The sequence below is a fragment of the Balaenoptera acutorostrata genome, chromosome 2, assembly GCF_949987535.1.
Source record: "Balaenoptera acutorostrata chromosome 2, mBalAcu1.1, whole genome shotgun sequence".
Taxonomy (NCBI): Eukaryota; Metazoa; Chordata; class Mammalia; order Artiodactyla; family Balaenopteridae; genus Balaenoptera; species Balaenoptera acutorostrata.
In genome coordinates, this window is record NC_080065.1 from 174,590,526 (window position 1) to 174,614,390 (window position 23,865).

Consider the following 23,865-nt stretch of genomic DNA (forward strand, 5'->3'; position numbering starts at 1 on the left):
CTCATTCATATTATAGTTTGTTCCTTCTTATTGCTGAGTACTATTCATTCAATTTTTTTTTGGCTGCACCGCACAGCATGCAGGATATTAGTTCCCCGACCAGGGATCAAATCCCAGCCCCCTGCATTGGAAGCATGGAGTCTTAACCACTGGACTACCAGAGAAGTCCCCATTCACCTTTTGATGGACATTTGTTTGCTGTTTCTAGTTTGGGGCTATTACAAACAAAGCTGCTATGAACATCCGTGTCCATGTCTTTGTGTGGACACATATTTTCATTTCTCTTGGGCAAATACCTGAGTGGAATGTCTGGGTCATACAAAACTTTTTAAGAAACTGCCAAATTGTCTTAAGTTTTGTTTAACTTTTTAAGAAACTGCCAAACTATCTTCCAAAGTGGCTGCACTGTTTTACATTCCCACCTGCCATGTATGAGATTTCCAGTTGCTCCACATCCTCGCCAGCACTTAGTATGGTCAGTCTCTTTAATCTTAGCTCTCCTAGTGGGTGTGAAGTGGTGTCTTCCCACTCATTTCCCCAATGGCCAAGGATGTTGAGCATCTTTCATGTGCTTATTTCTATGCCATCTGTATATTCTCTATGACAAAGTGTCCACTCAAATCCTTTGCTCCTTTTTAAGTTGAGCTGTTTTCTTATTATTGAGTCTTGAGAATTCTTTACATATGCAGGATACAATCCCTTTATCAGATGTGTGATTTTCAAAGATTTTTCTCCCAGTCTGTGGCTTGACTTTCATTCTCTTAACAGGGTTTTGCACAGACTCATAGCTGCAAATCCCAACCCCTCCCATTAATCCTCCCACCTGTCTTTGAAGGGCAGTGATAATCATCATCCTCTTTTTCCCAAGAAGCAAACAGGCTTAGAGAAGGGGAAGCCCCATGACCTGTCAATGTCAGAGTGAGGATCAAACCCATTTCTGCTTAACTCCAAGCCCCACAGACTTCACCCACTGCCTCTATCTCCCACTGGTGAGCAAGGGCTGCCATGAGCCTCATTCTCCTGGAAACTCCATGCGTCTCTAAGTTCACAGGACTCCCATTGTGTCGTGAGGCCAAAAGAACAAGAATGAATCAGACAAGCCATCAGGGTTCTTTCACAACAGATTTATTTGCTGACCCTTCACGCTGAGCCTTGATGGACATGCAAGGGGAGGAATTTGGGGGCCCTACAGCCTCAGGACCCACCTAGCTCCCAGGCATCACCAGATCAAGGCACTTTCCCAATAGCTGGGCAACACCTGGAACCCCAACAATCCCACACCGCTCTGACACAGCTGCAGGCTGATGCCCTGAGCATGCTCTGAGCACCCGTGTGCAAAGGGCAGCCCCAAGCTGGGCTGGTCTGGGCCCCAACCCCATCTGAGACTAGCCATGCCCAACCCACCTACCCCTCTCAGATGTCCTGGTGACCTAGGCTGAGATGAAGATGGCCAGGAGGGGCGCTCAGCTCCCATCCCCCTCGCACACCCTGAATCAAGTTCCCAGCCTGTCTAGCAGCAGCACAAGGTTTGGCACATAGTAGGCATGTGTTTGTTGAATGACTGAGTGAGCGGCAATGAAGGATGCCAGCATGAGGGAGGTCTCATGGAGCTTCCCAGGTGCAACAGTGAGTTCTTGGAGCCCCTGGACAGAGCCAGATCTTGGAACACCTGCCCAGCCAAGCTGCATTTCTTTGGTTTAGGAACAACCTGAAGCCAAGGATCAGAACAAGTCTTCCCCACCCTCCATGCTCTCAAGTCTGGCTTAGACATGTCTACTGAAGGCCTCCTTTGTGCCAGGTAACTTGTGGGGCTCTCCAGTCCACAAACACAAAAGATCTAAAATGCAAAGCCATTTTTATGCACGATGAACATCCACCAAGGCCTCCCCTCCTAACTGCATTGTGCTTCTGAGCTTAGAAAGCTGGTTCACGTCCAGCCTCACGTCAGCCCTTGCATACAGAATGGGGTGAGGAGCCACTATATAGATGGGGCACGCAAGGCTCAGAGCAGGAGGCAACTTGCCCAGGGATGCCCAGGAGAAGTTGGCAAGAAGAGACGTGGAAACCACAGCAGCTACCTTACAGCAGACACTTAGTATAACGTTCGTCAAATGAATGAGTCTCAACATGGCTTGAAATTCTTTTGGAGTCAAGGTGTAATTTTAGAGAGGAAAGAATAGAACCAAGAACATAACTGCCAGGGTTTCCGGCTGGAGCTGCTGCTGGGATTCTGTGAACTGCCCCCTGCCAAAGCTGTAACTCCATGGGGACCTGGCAGAAAGAGAAAGGGACCCCCCCCATTCCTACAAATGCCCTTCACCCCCATATCTCATTTAACCCCCGCATCAGCCCTGGAGGGTGGGCTAATGGCTCCAATTTGTAGATGGGGAAGTAGAGGCCTGGAGAGGGGAGAACTGAGCCCAGATCCTGGGTCTGGGTCCTCTCCTTGGTGCCCTGAATGCCCCCAGGGCTGCCCTCTAATCTGCCTTCTTGGTTTTTTTCTTCCTGGAGCCCTCACTCAGCTCCTCCTTGGACTTGGTGGGCAGGGCTGAGTGCGAGGAGCCGGGCCCACTGCCGCCCTGGGATCCACCGTGGTTGTCATGGTGATGGTCGTTCCCCCAGTCCGACCCAAACAGCACAGGGCAGACGTAGCCTTCCAAAACATCAAAAGGGGAACTGTGGGAGTGAGTGGCCATCAGGAACACCTGAGGTGGTGTGGCAGAGGGACAGGAGAGGCGAGAGAGCCAGAGGGAGAATGAGGCAGAAGCAAAGTGGGGGGTTGGGGGGGAAAGAGAGAGAAGGTCAGCCAGGTCAAGGGCAGAGGGAGCTCAGACCCAGCCTTCTGGCTGCATGCGCCCCTAAGAAGGTGACCAAGTGTCCTGGGTTTTCTGGGATGTGAGATTTTGGTGCTAAAAACCCAGGCACACCAGGACAGTTGGTCACCTTTTCCCCAGGAGTATTCCCCCCCCCACACCTGGGCTCAGAGAGGAGCTCTGTTTGGCTTGGGGTCGCTCACTCCCTTCCTCTATGCGATGGCCTGTGGTCCCTTCCCAGGGAGCCAGCAGCGAAGCTCCTCAGCTCCACGGGGAGGGAAGAGTGCATGGCCCCAGAAGACCTTTCCTGGGTAGGGGGTGACCCTAACTCAAGGCCTGAGGGTCAGACCAGCACCATTCCTGGTCCAGCCCGCTCTCCATGCCCGAGGCACAAGGCCCTGATACTCCAAACAGACTCGGTACACTCCTGCCCCCATCTTGGCCTTTGCCCATGCTGGGCCCTCTGCCTGGAAGACCTTGTTCTGTTCACCGCCATCCCCACCTGCTGGACACTAATCTTCTCATACCCTTCTCCCATGCGTGAACCTACTGACAAGCTCCCCACCCCTTGACCTTAGGGCTGTCCTTTCCCCAGACACTCAAGGCTATGAGTCTAAGCTCCCTATCCTCAGCCTGGGAGGTTTGGGTCGGTGTCAGGACAGGAAGACTTACCTTACAGGATACCATGAACATGGTGAAGATGAAGATGAGGCTGGCTTTGGACACTGGGAGCCAGCGGGTCTGCTGGAGGGTGAAGAGGACGGCTCCGTACAGGCTGGCCTTGGTGGGGCTGGAGGGGTAGCTGTGGTTACTGGGAGGTTCTGCATGGCTCAGGCCTCTGCACCCCTGTCCCAGGCCCCCTTCTCTGCCCAACGCTGCTGGTCCCAGCACCCATCCCAGCTTCTCCAGAGTGCATGGTGGGAAGGTGCCCATGTGACATGGATGAGGTGGTATCCCCCTGTACAGTAAAGAGCTATCTTGGCCCCAAAAGAGGTCTCTCCTTTGCCCTGCTCCTGGAAGGTATCCATTAAGCCCCGGGAATGTCCTGTCTGATAGGAGTGTCTTTATTTACCTGGGAATTTTGGGTCATACCAGATGGTAATGGTGTGATTTAGGGTGGGGTCTTGGGCCACATGGTATCAGCTGAACCTCTGGAGGGACTGGAGACTGAGGTCAGCCACGCGGGCAGTCAGCTATGTCTGTGTGACCAAGCCCCAGTAAAGCCCCTGAACACCAGGGCTCAGGGGGGCACTACTGGTTGGCAATCTTCAGTCACACATGGATGCTGGGAGAAACAGATGCTGTCCACACAGTTCCATTGAGAGAGGACAGTGTGAAGCTTGCGCCTAGTCTCTCCCTGGATGCTGTCCCACATGTCTTTACCTTTGCCATTTTTAATCTGTAATAAACTATAATCCTAAGTGTAATGGCTTGGCCAAGTTCTATGGGTCCTTCTAGCAAATTGTCAAACCTGAGGGTGGTCTTGGGGGGACTCCTAAACAGTGCACTCCCCCAGAAGGTGGGATTACAACACACAGTTCTTCTTAATTTTCCTTTTCTTCCTTGAAGAATAGGCTTCCGATATTTTGACTTGCTGCAGAAGACAGACCAGTGACTTCTGTTTCTGATGTCTGTCGCTCACTGCGCGTACTTAATGATGATAATTCGACCTGATATTTCCAAAGCACGCACCAGGAACCAGGGTCAGAGGGGTTATGTGTGTGATGGAGCTTTCACACTCAGCTGATGAGGCAGAAATAGAATCTGAGAGGGGAAGCCACTTGCCCTCTTAGTAGCAAGGGACACAATGGTCTGAGCCCCCATTTCCCTGTCCATGAACTGAGTGTGGGAACAGACCTTTCATGGGGATAAAATGAGATACAGTTATGTTTTCCGACATATGAAATGGGAGATAGTTTTCATTGGCATATGGGTGAGCCTTTTAATGTTGTCCTATTTTAATGGCAACAGCTTTATTGTAGATTGGGAGAAAATTTAACTAGCTTGAACCTTTAGGTCTTTTAAAAATGTATTAGGCTAAATGTCCTGTGGGGTCCTGGGTTGAGTCCTGTATGTTGCCATCTGGCCCTGCCCAGTGTTCCCCACTTAGCCCCAGCCACACTCCTCGCCCACACTCTGTGTTCTACATCCTGAATCCCTCACTTCCCACCCACAATCTGTACCCTGACCCTGCAGAACCAGGCAGAATCGTTGCTCTCTTCTGACTTGATAGTTGGCAGAGGTGCTGGCCTCTGTCCAGAAGCTCCCTCTTTGCCAGAAAACTCCTATTCACTCTTCAAAACCCAAATCAAGTGTCTCATCACCCTGCAACACTGCCTGCCCCCGCCACCTAGGTAGTGTTAGGGCTCTACCTCCGGGGTCCCCCAGCCATGGTCTCTGGAAGCTTCTGGAAGGAGAATCAGGGGCTGAGACTTCCAAGTTACCAGGAGTATCCAACCCAGGGTCAGGCCCAGGGAATAGGGAGGATGGGATACTCACAAGGACATGTGCAGAATCTCGTTGGTCTCTGGCTTCCAGACCCCTCGGAGCAGCTGCTCAAAGTTGGACATGAGGGCGACACCAGAGCCTATGGGACAGGGTACTTCTAAGCAAGCCCGCCACCTCCAGCTCCCTGTTCTTCTTGGTTGAATTCCCAAGGAAGCAACTTCTTTGCTTCTGGAGTCTCCTCCAGAGGGATACTGAGCCTGGGGTGTATGATCATCAGTTGCAGGTGGGGGAACTGAGGCCCAGAGAGGGGACAGTCTTGCTGAGGGTCACACAGCACATTTGGAGCAAAACCAGCATGAAGTAACCAAGGTCATATCCCACCTGCAAGGTATGTCTTGGACAAATCTGGGTTGTCTGCCCTGATGCTCCCAACCCAGGACCCTGAGCTGTGCATGAGGCTCCCAGAGGGTCCCCACCCCCAGCCTCTCTTCTCCTCTGGGTTCTGAGCTTTCAACCTTTCTCAAGCCACTTGCCCTCTGGAAGGCATGTCATACCCCTGGGGAATTTACTCTGTAGTACAGGCTTCCTGGAGAGAGAATGAAACCCACGTCAAGATTTCTGGTTAAATTTCTAGAAGAATCTTCCCATTTACCCCAAATGTATTGGCTAAAGAGGCTTGGACACCCACTCCAGGAGTGGTTGTGCTAACTGGGATGCCTGATATGCACCACTGGACCAGGGGTTTGCATCTTGGATGATTTTGCCGCCAAGGAAGCATTTGGCAATATCTGTAGACATTTTTGGTTGTCACAACTGGGAAGGGGGCTGCTACTGGCAACTAATGGGTTGAAGCCAGGGATGCTCCTCAACACCCTATAATGCACAGGACAGCCCCCACCACAGAGCATGATCCGGCCCTAAATGTCAGTGGTGCTGAGGATACTGTGACTCAATGGATGATGATTCTGGACCCAGGCATTTTGGGGGTACCCACTGTGGTGAACAGGAAGCAGGGATTCGGTGCCCAGTGGTGTTTAGCACCTGCTCAAGCCTTCTTTCCCTGCCTTTCTTTTACTCCTTGGTCCACCACTGCAACTATTACTGTTGAATTATCTATTTCTCCTTTAACTTCCCTCGATTTTTGCTTTATGTATTTTGGTGCTCTGTTTTTAGGTGCATATATGTTTATAATGGTTAGATCTTCTTAGTGGATTGACCCGACATTATAAACTGCCCCTCTATATTTTTAGTAATATTTTTTTGTCTCAAAGTCTATCTTGGTCTACCTCTTAGCATAAATGGAGGAGGATAAAAAGGAGGGCTCCAAAGTTGTTAGGAACGTGGATGTTGAATTCAGAGGACTTGGAGTCAAACCCACCTGTGCCCCCATAGCCATGTGACCTTGGGCATGTCATTTCATTTCCCTCCTCTGTAAAAAGAGATGATGTTAGCCTTCTCCCAAAGGAGAGTCTTAAGGATCAAATGAGAAAAGATGCACAAAGACCTCAACTCAAAACTTGCCCTGGGTCAGGGATCTTAACCTGGAGTCTATGAACCCAGACAGGAAACAGAATTACATCTTCATTTTCACATCCCTCGCTGAGATCCAGCCTTTCCTTCCATCATGAAGGGAGGCAGTTACCTCAGCAGGATTTGCAAGTCTGTGATTCTGTCACCAACAGAATTCATGGATGTTTTTCTTTTCACATTCCCATTGTTGCAGATGGTGGTTTCAAAATATCATTTGTGCTCAACACCACTTCAAAAGTCTGAGAGTTATTAGGAGCCAGTGTAAGGTCTGCTATTTAATCACTAGTAAAGATGGATAAAGCTACTACAGCATATTTTTAAAAAAATTTTATAACTACTTTAAAATAATAGGCTTCCTTTATTCTCCTATAAATTTTACTTTATGCATTTAAAAAACATAAAAGGGTCTGTAGGCTTTACTGGGCTGATAAAAGGGCTGTAGTCCACAAAGCTTAAGAACCTCTGTAGTTACAGGGGTATGATTTCCTCTCTAGGAGGCATTTGGCAATGTCTGGAGACATTTTAGGCTGTCACACTGGTAGGTGCTACAGGCATCTACTGGGTGGAGGCCAGGGACGCTGCTCAACATCCTACGATGCACAGGACGGTCCCCACCACAGAGCATGATCCAGCCCCAGACGTCAGTAGGGCCACAGTTGAGAAATCCTGCTCTAGAGACATCAGCTATCATTGCTTCGTTGTCCTATTTACCTTTGATAGTTAAATTTCTGGAAGAATCTTCTCATTTACCCTAAAGGTGTCTGCTGATGAGGAGGTTGGACTCCTGCAGCCGTCCTGACATCCCTTAGCCCAGAACAATGGCTGTGCCAGCTGGGGTGCCCGATACGTCCCACTGAGCAGGGGTTCTCAACTGGGGTGCTTTTCCATTGTTCTCATCATGGTCCTGTTTACCTTTGACCCAGCCAGTGGCGATCATGACGAACCACCCGTGGTGGTAGTGGTGATGCGCGTGATGGATGCCCACGGCGATCTTGCGGACTCTCACCACCTCCTTCATGGCCACGAAGATGAGTTTCACCGGCAGGAAGCAGACACACTTGTAAAAGAGGTCCAAGGGGCAGAAGAAAATCAAGTACCTTTGGGGAGAGAATGCCAAGCCTCAGGGGGAGACAGAGCCTGGGGCCCCTCGGAGATGAGGTTGTGTCCAGACCCTCGCTCTCACTTGCCAGGCTCAGGACAGCTGGGCAGCGGAAAGTGGTGGGTCAGGACCACTGTGGAGGTTGTGCTGGTGGGTCCTAGTTCCTCCAACCTCCCGCCTCCCCGCTCCCAGGTGGCAGGGTCACCCTGCCCGCCTGCTCTGCTCTCCCACATCCCGCCAGACGAGTGGTGCTTACCAGACTGCGGAGGCCAGCAGGATGCTGGAGTTGTTGCTGAAGTAGTCGACCAGGGGCTCCCCGAGGAGCAGATCAGCCAGGATGTAACTCCCAAAGCAATGCAGCATGGCACACAGCCAGGATGCCATGGGGTGGCGCCGGGACAGCTCGACTGCTCCTGAGGGGCATGGGGCATCCCCCACCATCACCAGGGCATCTGGGACATGCTTCACCCTTTATGCCCTCTGTTCAGCCCATCCTAGTTCAGCTGCCTTCACAGACTGCCCACCCAATGCCTTGCAGTTTGCCCATTTCAGAGGAAGAACCAAGGCTCAGAGAGGGTTGCACACATGTCTGAGGTCACACAGAGAGAAGGCAGAACCAGGCTGGGGCTCTTTCCTCCGAGCTCAGAGAGGTGGCAATAACAATAACACCAGCTCACATTTAGCAAGCATTCCCAGGTCTCAGACACTGGGTTTAGCATTTATAGGAAGGACGTTAAATCTTCATTGATAACTGCAGCCAAGTGATCACTCTTATTATCCCCATGAGGAGACTGAAGCTTGAAGAGAGAGGACAACATGCAGTTGGGAGAGCTTTGACGCAGCTACTCCTGCCTTGGGCTGATGCCAAGATCCTTATAAGCTTACACCTGTACTTTTGGTCTCTCCTTATTTAAAAAAATTTTTGTGTGCGTGGTAAAATATACATAAAATGTACCACTCTAACCATTTTAAGTGTACAGTTCAGTGGCATTAAGGACATTCATGCTATTGTGAAACCATCCCCATCATCCATCTCCAGAGCTTTACACCTTGCAAAACTGAAACTCTGTCCCCATTAAACACTAACTCAGACTTCCCTGGTGGCGCAGTGGTTAAGAACCCGCCTGCCAATGCAGGGGACACAGGTTCAAGCACCGGTCTGGGAAGATCCCACATGCCATGGAGCAACTAAGCCCGTGAACCACAACTACTGAGCCTGCGCTCTAGAGCCCGTGAGCCACAACTACTGAGCCCATGTGCCACAACTACTGAAGCCCATGCACCTAGAGCCGGTGCTCTGCAACAAGAGAAGCCACCGCAATGAGAAGCCCGCGCACTGAAACGAAGAGTAGTCCCCGCTCGCTGCAACTAGAGGTAGCCCACGTGCAGCAATGAAGACCCAACGCAGCCAAAAAAAACACTAACTCTCCATTCCTCCCTCATTCCAGTCCCTGACGCCTACTTTCTGTCTCTATGAACTTGACTACTTTATAGACCTCATGTAAGTGGAATCATACAGTATTTGTTGTTTTGTGACTGGATTCTTTCACTTAGCATAATGTCCTCAAAGTTCATCCACGTCATAAGATGTGTCAGAATTTTCTCCTTTTTAAGGCTGAATAATATTCCATTGGATGGATCTACCACATTCTACATATCCATTCATCCATCAGTGGACATTTGGGTTGCTTACACCTTTTGGTTATTGAGAATAGTGCTGCTAAGAACACGAACGTACAAATATCTGTACGAGTTCCTGCTTTCAATTCTTTTGGGTATATTCCAGATGTGGAATTGCTGGATCAAATGTTAATTCCATTTTTAATTTTTTGAGAAACTTCCATACTGTTTTCCACAGCAACTGCCCCATTTTACATTCCCATCAGTAACGTACAAGTGTTCCAATCTTTCCACCTCCTCAGCAATACTTGTTGTTTTCTGTTTTTTAGGAATAACTATGCTGATTGGTATGAGGTGATATCTCATTGTGGTTTTGATTTGCATTTCCCTAGTGATTAGTGGTATTCAATACTTTTTCATGTGCTTATTGGTCATTCCTATATTTTCTTTGGAGAAATGTGTATTCAAGTCTTTTGTGTATTTTTTTAGAAATTGGGTTGTCGTTCTGTTGTTAAGTTGTGCTCTTATGGAGAATGTTCATTTGCTGGGTAAAGAGCTTTGATTGGCCCCAGATAGGAAGGCACAGAAGAAATTTGAAAGGTGGAGCTGAATAGCTCTGGAGCCCTATCTTGCTGGGGGAGAGCCATCAGTGCAGAGGGAAGTCACCAGGTATTGGTACCGAAGGGGACAGTGCAGGGCATGCCCACATGTGAGGAATGGTGTAGAAAGAGCAATGAGCAAAGCTGGATAATGGAGTCCTTGAAGGCAGAATTATACTAACAGTGTGAGGAGGGAGAGAGTGCATCCCATGCTCGCAGCATGGAAGGAACAAAGACACAAGCAAAAATGGCCAAGCACAAATGCCACTTCCTCCAGGAAGGCTTCCTTGCTCTACTGAGCCAGTCACTCCCGACTCTGGGCTCCCACCACCCCGTGGACTCCACCCCATTTTGGGTCTTGGTACTTTATTCAATTTTTCACATAGAATAACAGAAAGTAGATTAGTTGTTGCTTAGGGCTGGAGGGGATGCGGGAGATGGGAGGGTAAAAGCTAGAAGATCCAGCTTGGAGGAGATAGTTGCACAATTCTGTGAATATACTAAAAACCAGTGAATGGGATGATTTAAATGGGTGAATTGGGTGGTATATGAATTAAATCTCCATAAAGCTGTTAAAAAATAAAGGATAACAAAGAAAAAAAATGTAACAGTTCACAGTTTCTGCAACTGAAGATAAACATTCATAAATGATACTAAAGTGAGTCTTCTTGTAAACCCAAGGCAAGAAAATGCAAAAGACTGGACTAACTTAGCGAATAGAAATAGGGACCCCACACCTAAGGAAGATGGCTCAGTGCATTGGTTTCCAACTTGGCTGTACATCAGTTACCTGGGGACTTTACAAACACCAGATGCCTGTGCCCCACCCCAGAGGGTCTCGGTTTGTCGGTGTGGGATGTGGCTGGGCTTGTGGATTTTTAATTCTCCTAGGTGATTCCTTTGTGCAACAAAGTTGAGCACCACAGAGATAGGGGAATAAACTGGCCCATGTCCTGACATCCTGCAGCCTTGATAACCCAAGAAAGACCTCCATGGTCTGAGAGGATGGGCTCCCAAGAGCAATGGTTTTCAAACTGTGTTTCTGGGAACCGTGAGGGCTTGCAGGGGCAAAGGAGAAACCAAGCAGGTATGTCCTGGGTCTTCCCCCCTGTTTCAACCAGAGCACAACTTTGTTTACTGCTTCATCTCAGAGTTCGGCATAAGATTTTGTTTGAAAAGGAGAATCTGGTATTCACACAGTCGTGCATGCAAATATTCATAGCAGCTTTATTTGTAAACAACCCAAACGGCTTCAATGCGTGAATGGATAAACAAACCATGGTACGTCTGTACCATGGAATACTACTCAGTAACGAAAAAGGAATAAACCAGGGATACACGAAACAACCCAGACAGATCTCAACGGCGTGACGCTCAGCGAAAACTGCCAATCTCAGAAGGTTACGTACTGTATATGATTCCATTTATATAACATTCTCCAAGTGACGAAACCATAGGGATGAGTGGCAGAGAGCAGATCAGTGGTTACCAGGGGTTAGGGTTCAAAGGAAGATCTCACTACAGAGGGGCATCACAGGGGAGTTTCTTTGGAGTGTCAGAACCATTCTGTATCCTAATCGTGGTGGTGGTTACTCCAATCTACACATGTGATAAAATTTCACAGGACTATATTTTTTAAAGTCCATGTAAAAACAACTGAATAAAGTCTGTAGTTGTTGTTAATGGTATTATTCTGATGCCAATTTCCATGTTTTAATAATGAGCTACCATTAGGTAAGATGTTGTCATTGGGGGAAGCTGGGTGAAGGGGACTTGGAAACTCTTTGCTCCATTTTTGCAACTTCTGGGAATCCCCCTGGTGGTCCAGTAGTTAGGACTCAGCACTTTCACTGCCGGGGGTTCAATCCCTGGTTGGGGAATTAAGATCCTGCAAGCTGTGGCATGGCCACGGGAAAAAAAAATAAAAAAAGAACCTATTTTTGCAATTTCTTATGAGTCTTAAACTCTTGCAAGATAAACTGTATTTTAAGATCCCAAATTAAAATGAAGGCAGGAGCTCTAGTTCTTTAAAACCACGTTTACAAAAAACACTAGAGGTACAGGATTAATTTCTATTAGTCAAATCATACACTTTATACTACACACTTAAGTCTTTTGAATCTTTTTTTTTTAAACATCTTTATTAGAGTATAATTGCTTTACAATAGTGTGTTAGTTTCTGCTTTATAACAAAGTGAATCAGTTATACATATACATATGTTCCCATATCTCTTCCCTCTTGCATCTCCCTCCCTCCCACCCTCCCTATCCCACTCCTCTAGGTGGTCACAAAGCACCGAGCTGATCTCCCTGTGCTATGCGGCTGCTTCCCACTAGCTATCTATGTTACGTTTGGTAGTGTATATATGTCCATGCCACTCTCTCACTTTGTCCCAGCTTACCCTTCCCCCTCCCTGTATCCTCAAGTCCATTCTCTAGTAGGCCTGCATCTTAGGACAATAGTAGCATAAAGATAGAACCTAACTATCTCAAAAGATTCAAAAGGAAGAAATGGACAAATTCTTTTGAATCTTTTGCGATAGTTAGGTTCTATCTTTATGCTACTATTGTCCTCATCTTCTACAGCCACACCCCTGAGTTGGAACCTGGGTGTCTCCTGGTGTGACAACTTATTTCATCATCTTGATTCCTTCCCTCCCCCACTAGTTTCATTTTCCAGACAATGAATTTAGAATTAAGTCATAAGACACAGCTACTTAGCTCTCACAGCCAGAGCTAGTACCAATGACTCTATTTTTTATTTTTTAAGTTTTATTTTAAATTTTATTTTATTGAAGTATAGTTGATTTACCATATTGTGTTAATTTCTGCTATACAGCAAAGTGATTCAGTTATACATGTATAAACATTATTATTTTTCATATTCTTTCCCATTATGGTTTATCACAGGATATTGAATATACTTCCCTGTGCTATATATGCTATACAGTAGGACCTTGCTGTTTATCCATCCTATATATAACAGTTTGCATCTGTTAATCCCAAACTCCCACTCCTTCCCTCCCCCTACCCCCACCCTCCCGTCAACCACAAGTCTGTTCTCTACGTCTGTTTTTTTCTGTTTTGTAGATAAGCTCACTTGTGTCATATTTTAGATTCTACATATAAGCGATATCATATGGTATTTGTCTTTCTCATTCTGACTTACTTCACTTAGTGTGATCATCTCTAGGTCCATCCATGTTGCTGAAAATGGCATTACTTCATTCTTTCTTATGGCCAAGTAGTATTCCCCAATGCCTCTCTTTAATAAACAATTTACTTAATCCAGTAAAAACTCTACTCAATGTGGATGTGAGATGACAAGCTTACAATATGTAATCTATTAGTCAAAAGGCTAATCAAAAGAAATAATTAGTTCAGGTTTTGGGAGTTTGGGGGGAAAGTTTCTCTTTGTTTCTAGAGATTGGATGCCTTTTGTCTCTAAATTGTCAAATCTGAATGCTTGGCCTCTTTATGCTGTGTACTAAGTGTGAAGCTATTGACATAAATACCTGTATATACTATTGATACACTCAACAAGTTGACTTGATCGTAATCCTTCGGTGAGTACAGGGACCTTATCAGTCTTATCTGCTGCTGAACCACCCCATTCCCCTGACCCGGTGTGCTCGGCACTGTGCCTGATACATGGTAGTTACTCAATAAATAATTGTTAGTGAAAGAACTGTCCACATGGAGGTTACATTCTAGCAAATGTGGACTGAACACTCCTAGGCACTGAGGTTGCGTTTGGCACTTTTGGTTACATTATAACAACAACTTCCCCTGCTCCCTTTATTTATTGCATTACTTTTTTTTTTTTAGTTGAGTTACTATTGTGTCCCAGGCAACTACATACCTTCACACCATCCTCAAGCCTTCAGCGTCAGAGCCCAGGCTTTCAACCACAGGTAATGTAGGGATCAAGATCCCTGCCTATAGTGAGTTATAGGAGGGAACCACCCCCCCAAATTCATGTCCATCAGGACCTCATTTGGAATAGGGTCTTTGCAGATGCAAATAAGGTAAGGATCTCGAGATGAGATCATCCTGGAGCATCTGGGTATGTCCTGAATCCAATGAGAGTGTTCTTATAAAAGACAAAAAAAGGAGACACAGGCACAAAGAAGAAGGTGTTGTAAGTTGAACTCACAAGAAGATATGTTTAAGTCCTAACCCTTGGTATCTGTGAATGTGACCTTATTTGGAAATAGGGTCTTTGCAGATGTAATTAAGTTAAGATGAGGTCATTAGGTGGGCCTTAATCCAATGTCTGGTGTTCCTTATAAGAGGGGACAGATCACAGGGAAGAAGGCCATATAAACAAGGAGGTAGAGACTGTAGTGATGCATCTACAAGCCATGGAACCCCAAGGATGCTAGCCACCTCCAGAAGCTAGGAAAAGGCATAGAAAGATTCCTTCCTAGAACCATCAGAGAGAACATGGCCCTGCTGACACCTTGTTTTTGGATTTCTAGCTTCCAGAAATGTGAGACAATACATTTCTGTTTTAAGCCACCCAGTTTGTGGTACTTCATTATGGCAGCCAAAGGAAATTCATACAGAAGGCCATATGAAGACAGAAGCAAAGACTGGAGTGATGTATGTATAAGCCAAGGAATGCCAAGGATTGCTGGAAGACACCAGAAACCAGGAAAGAGACATGGAAGCATCCTTCCCTAGAGCTTCCAGAAGGAACCAGACACCTTGACTTTGAACTCTGGCCTTCAGAACTGCGGAGAATAAATTTCTGTTGTCCTAAGCCCTCTAGTTTGTGGTCATTTGTTATGGCAGCCCTAGGAAATTAACATAGCATCTGACAAATGAGGCAACAGAGTCTCCCCAGTGTCAATGGCTTACCCAAGATCACCCAGGCATTCAGTGAGTATTTTTGACCTCTGACCATGTGCTGGGCTCTTGCTAGGCACTGGGGATGCAGCCATAGCAAGAGCTGGTTCAGGCATTACCTTTGTGGGGCCCATAGTGTGGTAGAGAGGCAACGTGGTTAAATAATCCCACAAATGAAGGTTAAACCTCATAAGGGAGAGACACATGGTGCTTTGAAGGGTTTAATTGGGGAACTGTCCTAGCTGAGGAGGTCAGACTTCATTTAGGAAGTGGCACTTAAGCTGAGATCTGAACAATGAGCAGGGATTTCCTAGAGGATGGGGGTGAAGGGGTGAAGATGATCCAGGCAAAGGGAGAGCATGAGAGAAGGTGGAAGGTGGAGGAGAGAGGAAACCTAAGAGCTAAGGGGCACTCAATGCAAGATACACTGGTCCGGTCAGCATGGGCTGGATATCCAGCAAAGCAAGTGACCAAGCCAGGGCCACACAAACCCCACACCTTTCAACATGGCATCCAAGCCTCTTTCCCAGGTTCAATGTCCAATGTTCTAAGCCCGTGTTGGGGAAAGAAACATGAAGTCCACTGTACTCCATAGAGGGAGCTGCTGTCTTCTCAAATCAGTCAACCTCACAGAGAAGTGGGGAGGGGACTATCTGCCCCTCCTCCAGAGGGAAAAAGTCCAGGTTTCCCTTGTACACACACAGTTGGGAGGGTCGATAGGCATAACCAGCATGGAGGCAATTTGGCAATACTGAGGAAGCCAGAAGCTGTGAGTCGCCTGTGCCCCAGCAATTCTGCTCCTCACTATTTGCTCAAAAAGAAACTAGTGCATGTGGGCAAAGAGACATGGGGAGGGGGATTTCACTGCCATACTGTTACAACAGGAGAAAAGTGGAGTCTACTGTTTCTTAGTGAGGGAGTAGAGTCACACAAAATGGAATACCGCAGAGGAGATATTTAAAAATGAATTAGATCCAGATCCGGGCTCCTCAGCCTCAGCACTGCTGATGTATGGGGCAGAATCATTCTCTGCTGCGGTGGGGGCCATCCTGTGCACTGCAGGATGTCAAGCAGCATCCCTGGCCGCCACTCATTGGAGGCTAGTAGCCCCCCCCCACCCTGGTTGTGATAACCAAAAATGTCTCCAGATATTACCAAGTATCCCCTGAGGACAAATTCCCTTCTGGCTGAGAACCCCTGCTCTAGATGTATCAACATGGATAAGTCCCATAATGTTATTGCTGAGTGAAAAGGTTAGATTGCAAAATGTTACGTTTATGTATATTTTATGTATATATGTAAAACAACACAAAATGCTCCATGCAGTTCATAGATACATAAACAGTGGTAAAGGTATACATACAGGCATGGGAAGAATATAGGCCACCTTTAGGGCAGTGGTCACATCTAGAGAGGGAGGGAGAGGAACAGATGGGGTTGGCTCTGCCTGCCACTATTTCTTTAAAAAAAGAAAAAAGAAAAACAGATCTGAAGCAAATCTACATTCACATCTGGTAAGTCTGTGTAGAGAGTATGGAAGTATCAGTGGGGATAGTTATTCTGTATGTTTGAAATATTTAATCACCAAAACTGCAAAAAAACAAGGGTCCCCTTAAAGCTGATAAGCAATAAGGACTTGGGGTGTTCTCCCACCTCATCACAATGGGCTCTACAGTCTGTACCAAGCCCCCCTCGTGGGCCCCTCACTGCCTGCCCCCTCTCTGATGGCTGTGGATGGGGGTCCAGGAACAGGAGGTCTCATAGCCTAGGGTGGGCAGCATGGTACCATGCTGTCCTATGCACAAGAACCCACCACTAGGTTCCGGAAGACTCATGCTCATGTTCACAGCAGCACTAGTCACAATTGCCAAAAGGTGGAAATAACCCAAATGTCCATCAACAGATGAATGGATAAACTAAATGTGGTCCACCCACACAATGGAATACAAGTCAGCCTTAAAGAGGAATGAAGTTCTCATACATGCTACAACATGATGAACCTCAAAAACATGCTAAGTGAAAGAAGCCAAAGACAAAAGGCCACATAATGTATGATCCCATTGTTATGAAATGTCCAGGACAGGCAAATCCATAGACAGAAAGCAGATTAGTGGTTGCCAGGGACTGGGGGAGGGGGGAATGGGGAGTGACTACTAATAGGGAGAGGGCTTCCTTTTGAAGTGATAAAAATGTTCTTGAACTTATACATTACATATAGGTGGGATCATAAGACATGGCCTTTCGCATCTAGCTTCTTTCACTGAGCACAATATTTTCAAGGGTAATATTCATTTTCACTGCTGTATAGTATTCCATCATAGGAACAGATTGCAAGTTATTTATCCATTTTCTTGCATATACATTTTATAATCAGGAAACATGTCTCATAAAAGTTGTTTCAGAGTAAGTCAGCAACACTCTTCCCTTTCTCTTTACCACCCCCATTGACTAACCACGTGTTCTTGGACAAATCATTTTTTTCTTTCTCCATCTCTTTCCTTCTGTCAGGTGGGAACCCTAATCCCTTCTTTGCCCAACTCCTAGTAGAGGTTGGAATCAAATTTTCCCTCCTCAATCTCACCCTGGAGTCACAAGCCCAAAGCGCATCTTGTCCCCGCCCTCGAGGTTATCCTGAGTCTCAACATCTACCAAGTTCCTCCATTATGAAGCCGAATGCCCTCTTCTCTCCTCTGGGGCATCTATTTAAAACGCCGCCAGCTGAGAGTTAATCCTTTCGAGCAGCTGGTGGGTCCTACAGGGGCCGGGTCAGGTGAGGCACCCATGTTTTGCAGAAATGGATACCTCTGCAACTAAAAATAACCCCCAGGGACTGAATTCTTTCCAGGGTCTTTCTTGTGCCCTCTGGGACCATAAGGCCAGGGAGGGTGGGGGTGGGGATGGGAGGCTGGGTTTTGCGGGAACAAAGTAGGCTCCTCACTATGGGTGAGGCCTGGTAGAAAAGTTACACACCTGGGTTTTGGCTCTGCTGCTCACTCTGGCGTGGCTTTGGGCAAATAACCACCGCCCCCCCTCCCCCCCAAGCCTGTTTCCTCTGTTGTCAAAGGGAGAATGAAAGCACTCCCTCCACCAAGTTATATTGATGATCCAGTGCTCTGTGTATTATCATCATTATGCATTTTTTTGTAAATTGAAGGGAATTCCCTGGTGGTCCAGTGGTTAGGACTCCGTGTTTTCACTGTCAAGGGCCCGGGTTCGATCCCTGGTTGGGGAACTAAGATCCCACAAGCTGCGTGGTATGGCCAAATAAATAAATAAAACAAAATATTGAAGTTTAGTTGACTTAACAATATTGTGTTAATTTCAAGTGTACAGCAAAGTGATTCAGTTATACGTGTGTGTGTATACTTTTTCAGATTCTTTTCCATTATAGGTTATTACAAGATATTGAATATAGTTCCCTGTGCTATACAGTAAACCCTTGTTGTTTATTTTATATACAGTAGTGTGTATCTGTTACTCTCATACTGTTATTTTATCCCTCCTCCCCTTCTCCTTGGGCAACCACAATTTTGTTTTCTACGTCTGTGAGCTTCTTTTCATTATCAATACCCTCCCGGCGACCCTACAAGGACGGGATGAGTCTCCCCATTGCTACAGATGAGAAGACTGAGGCTGGTGGGGATGTCCTGCCCCAAGGATCCACAGCAAGGCAGTGGTCAAGAAACTGCCCCCTGGCTCTTTCCCTTTACCATGCTTCTTTTTGGTTTCTCTCGCTGAGTACTTGGGGCAGCACCAAGAAGCAGGAGAACGTGGGTTTCAATTCCAGGTTTGCCACCAAAGCACTCCCCTCTCACTGGGTGAGTTTGGTTGCTCACTCCCCTATCTGGGCCTCAGTTTAGTCATGTGTAGAATGAGGATGCTGTCTAGAGTGACCAACTGTCCTGGTTTGCTTGGGGCTGAGGGGTTTCTGGGACTTTGGGTGCTTGTCTTGGGCGAACGTGGGCAAGTTGGTCACCCAGCGCTATCATTCATCTCAGAGGGCATCTGTGAAGATGAAAAGAAATTGCTTAGTGCTTAGCAATTAGATGAGAGTTATTTCTGGAACTGAACATAAATGGAAAGTACCTGTGGGTGGAAATTTTAGTGGATGGACTTATAAAAATCAGGTCTGCCTAAGGAGGAAGGAAGAAGCCCCTATCAGGACCCTAGTTCTGACCTGTGATGGGCTCCACAACATTCCCTCTCTGGGGGTCGGCGTCCTGTCTGTGGCTGGCCAGGAAGTGCTAGAAGGTTCCCCAGGGTACTTTTAGCACTGCTGCCATTCTGCGCTACTTAGTGTGAGGTCCAAACATAGGAAGTGTGTTCACAGAGTTTCTCTAAGACAAGTCACCCTCTCCCAAGCCTCTGTGCTCAGCTCTCTTCCTCAGTTTCCCCCACGGTAAAATGGAATAGCAGCCCCTCCTCAAAAGGCTGAAGGGTGAGCAGTCCCCAACCTTCAGAAAGCTTATAGTTCAAACCAGAGATCAAGGAACAGTTCTCTTTGGCTCCCACAGTATTTTTTAAATGTTCAAACTGCAACCAACATGTCTTTCAATAGGTGAATAATTAAACCGTGGAACATCCATATTGTGCAATATTATTCAGCACTAAAAAGAAATGAGCTACCAAGCCACGAAAAGACATAGGGGAGCTTTAAATGTGTCTTGCTAAGTGAAAGAAGCCAGTCTGAAAAGGCTACATACTGTATGATTCCAACTCAATGACATTCTGGAAAAGGCAGAACTATGGAGACAGTGAAAAGATCAGAGGTTGTCAGGGGTTTGGGGAGGGAAAAGGGGGGTGCGGCATGAATAGGTAGAGCTTGAGGGTAGTGAAACTATTCTGCATGATACTACAATGATGGATACATGTCATTATACACTTGTTAAAATACATAAAATGTACAACACAAAGGAACCCTTATGTCAACTGCAGAGTTTAGTTGATAATGATGTTGATAATACCTGATAATAATGGTAATATGACAATAATGGTGTTGACAACAATGTTTGTTCATGGACTATAGCAAATGTTTCCACTCTGGTGCAGAATGTTGATGGTGGCGGAGGCTGTGTGGGAGGTTGGTGTGGGTGGGTAGTCAAAGTATATGGAAACCACTTTCAGTTTAACTTTGCTGTGGATCTAAACTGCTCTAAAAAACTGTCTATTAATTTTAAAAAAGAAAAAACATGTTCAATTAGCTAACATAAAAACACAGGGAGCTACAAATCACATTTCTAGCTTCCCTTGAAAAATTAGTTCTGCTGGTTCTAGCCCCAATCAGGGAGAGATGCACATGGCTGGATCTCACCTGGGGATGGTCCTCACCTGGCTGTCTTATTGTTTTCCATATATGACCTGCCTGGCCCTTGGAAGCATTAGAGTTTGAGACTCAGTCTAGATCAAGGAGTCTTAAGTGGGGGTAAGTGTGTCCCCCCGCAGGGACACCAGCAATGTCTGGGGACATTTTTTTTCACTTTTTTCTTTTTTTTATGGCCCCACCAAATGGCTTGTGGGACCTTAGTTCCCCGACCAGGGATTGAACCCAGGCCCTCAGCAGTGAGAGTGCATAGTCCCAACCACTGGACCTCCAGGGAATTCCCTGGGGACATTTTTGATTGTCACAGCTGGGGTGTGCTCATGGCATCTAGTGGGTTGAGGCCAGGGATGCTGCAAAACATCCTGAAATTCACAGGACGGCCCCTGCCACGGAGAATGATCTGTCTCTGTCATTAGTGTTGAGGTTGGGAAACACTGGTACAGAGCCGGTTCTCATCTGGGGAACTTTAAAAAATACTGATGCTGGTACCAACCCCTGCGATTCTGATTCTAATGATGAAGGGGTGCTACCTGGACAACAAGAGTCTTAAAAGCTCCCCAGGTGACTCTAATGTGTAGCCATACTTGAGAACCACTGGTCTGGAAGGCTCTTTGCATAGGTCAGGGCTTAAGGTAGCCAGGACTGTCATTTAATCATTCATTCACTCATTCCTTCAATCATGCCGCCAGCATCCATGACTTCTTTCTTTCTTCTTGCATAGAGCTAAGGGTCCTAGAGGTGAGCCAGACCTGGCCCTCCCTGCCCTATTAAGGAGCTCCAGCCTCTTTTAGCCCATCATTTCTCAAATGTTAGTATGCTTACAGGGATCTTGTTCAAATGCAGAGTCTGTTTTAGCAGGTCTTGGTGCGGAGCCTGACATTCTGCATTTCTTAACCAGGGGCCACAGATGCTGTTCACTTGAGGACCACACTTTGTGCTTCATCCTCATTCAGGATTCTCACAAAAGCCTGACCCAGAAAATGCCTGCATCCTGGAAAACACATTGCCCCATGCCTTACAAATAATTCTACTACCTCTCACAAGTGCCTTAGATCTGACTACTGACAAAGTTCTCAATAGATCTTCACAATAGCCAGGAAAGGGAGTCCAGGATTATTTTACCAATGAGACCATTTCACAGATGAACAAACTGAAGCTCATGTAAGTAAAGCAACCAGCCTGGTGTTTACTCACTGTGAGAGGCAGAACTGACTCCCAATTTGAAGATTATTCCTTAAAGCCAGCTTGGCTCTCAGGTTCACAAAATTCTAAATTTCTGTACAAGGGGTCACACATATTCTGTAACTGGTCCTGCAATCAGCACATGGATTCTGAGAAGAAACTTTTAGAGAGGCTTAGCAGGAATACCAAACTGGGGGACTAACAGTTAAGTCCAATGCCTCCCTTTTCTAAGGGTAGGCAAGTACCCTGGAGCAATCACAGTGATTCTTGGGATCCGGGTTCGAATCCCAGGGCTGTCATCTACCAGCCATGGGACCACAGGCTCATTGTGTATGTAAATTAGCTTAGCCTCTATTTCCTATTTCCCCAGTTATGAAAGGAGGGAGTTGAATGTTGATCAGAGGAGGGGGTTCTCAACCTTGACAGCATATAGCATCCTTGGGGGAGGGGAGCTTGAAACATGAGCATGCCAGGGCCCTATCCCAGATATTCTGATTCTATTGGTCTGAAGTGGAGATGAGATGGGGGTTTAAGAACCCCCAGGAGCCTCTAATGTGCTGCTGGAGTTCAGAACCACTGAACCCTTTCAGCCGTCAGGAACCTTCAGGCTGCAGTACTTCAAGTTCAGGTGATTTACTCTGTGACTCCAGCAGAAATATCCCAACCCCCCTGCATGCTCCCAGCCAGCCCAGAGACCTCTTTCCTTCCGAGAGACTTGTGTCCTACATCCCTACTGGGCTCCTGCCCTTCACAATTTTCGATTTCCCAATGTGTAATAAGTTCTGTACTTGCCCAGGGGACTGGCCTGAGCCACCAGGAATTCATCTGCAGACAGGAAATACAGCCCCATGTTCAGGCTAAGATAATACAAAGCTTATTTTGCTTTGCAAAGTAACTGCTTTTCAGAAGAGCCTTTAAAGAAATAGACTCTGGCATGTGGACGAGCTAAAATAAAATGGAACAAAAACACTTGCCAGGCAGAGTATGATCTTATTTGCATAAGACTGCATTTACATCCGTAACTACAGGGGTATAAATGCAGAGAAGTGAGGTCTGGAAGGGTGGCCACCATGTCAACTGTAACTATCTCCTTTTTCCTTTGGGCTTTTCAGTTTGTTTGTTTGTTTTTCTTTCTTTTTTAAAAAAATATACACGAGCACCTATTTTTATCATCTTTAAAAAAGCTATTTCCAGAGAATATAGTGATAATTTACATCTAAGTGGGAGAAAAGATCACAAAGTTTCGGGTGATTGGTCTTTTTTCTAAAGCTAAATTCTACTGTCCATTTAGTTTGCTGGTGTGCTAGAATTATTAAAGTACTAGGAGATGAACAAGAAACGCTCCCTGAACCTTGTATAAAAATAGAATGCATTCTAAAGAGGCCATTTACCATCATTTAAAAAAATGGTTAGAAAAAAAAACAAACCAAAAACAAGAAGCTGGGTTTTCCCCCCAGCGATTCTCCATGAGGGTCTGGAGCTGGTGGGAGGAGGCTGACCCCAAATCACCCTGCCCTAGGGCCGGTACTGCTCAGTAAGTGGAAAGGATCCGGGCCAGACCTGGAAGAATTCCCTCTGGGCTCCGAGACCCAGCAGAGCCTTGGCCCAGGGAAAGGGAGAGGAGGTTGCCCCAGGGCCACAGCGAGGAAGGGGCACCGGTGTCACCTTCTCTGAACCTGATCACAGCCCCCAGCACTGCCGGCCCTTATATAGACACTCAGCTGCCGTTCTGGCTCCCCGCGCCAAGGGCAAGGAGGGAGGTCACGGCTGCGGGCAGCCAGGACGTCTGGCCGAGCCAGCAGAGCCGACCCGCCTGCGCCCTCACCACGACCTACGCCCCTCGCCCAAGTTCCTGCGACCGTACCCTGCTCGGACCCCTGACCTTCTCTCCCTGCATCCTCCCCAGCACCTGTTCCCCCTCCTCTGAGCAATCACGTTCCTTTCCTTTCCTCCAGCCTGCATCTGCTTCCCCTCCCCCAGCCCCACAATCTCAGGAGCTTCTCTCCTTGCCCTCTCTCGTCTCTTCCCTCTGCCCGGCCCCGTATGGGAGAACCCCATGATCCCAGCACCTGCCTGCTTCCCCAAACCGGTCCCTGGGACTGTTCCCCCACGATTCAGGCCTTTCCCCTCCTCCAGACCCCTGGGTCTACCGCCGTCCCCCTCCCCGCAATGCCAGTCCTCTCCAGCCTCCGGCCCTGGCTCACCTGGCTCATACTTGAGGTAGAGAATGGAGACGATGAAGTAGCTAAGGTCGAAGACAGGAAAGAGGGGCACCCGCGAGAAGCTGAGCGCAAGCTCGCCCAGGCTCAGCGCCGAGAGCAGCTCCATGGCGCCCGCCGGGTCCCACCCCAGCCCCCGGCCCGGTGAGTCCAGTCTCCTGCAACTGCGCCCCCCCCACTGGAC

General features: G+C 47.2%; 1 protein-coding gene across 1 annotated transcript; it reads right to left on the reverse strand.

Moving 5' to 3' along the window:
• Positions 1-1,103: 1,103 nt before the first annotated feature.
• On the reverse strand, positions 1,104-23,843 carry TMEM38A (transmembrane protein 38A). Its single transcript, XM_007195523.2, has 6 exons — positions 23,667-23,843; positions 8,147-8,303; positions 7,704-7,888; positions 5,313-5,400; positions 3,486-3,603; positions 1,104-2,705 (listed from the first exon to the last, which is right to left on the reverse strand). The coding sequence occupies exons 1-6, from the start codon at positions 23,788-23,790 to the stop codon at positions 2,478-2,480; spliced, it is 900 nt and encodes a 299-aa protein (XP_007195585.1). The 5' UTR covers positions 23,791-23,843; the 3' UTR covers positions 1,104-2,477.
• Between the last annotated feature and the right edge of the window lie 22 nt (positions 23,844-23,865).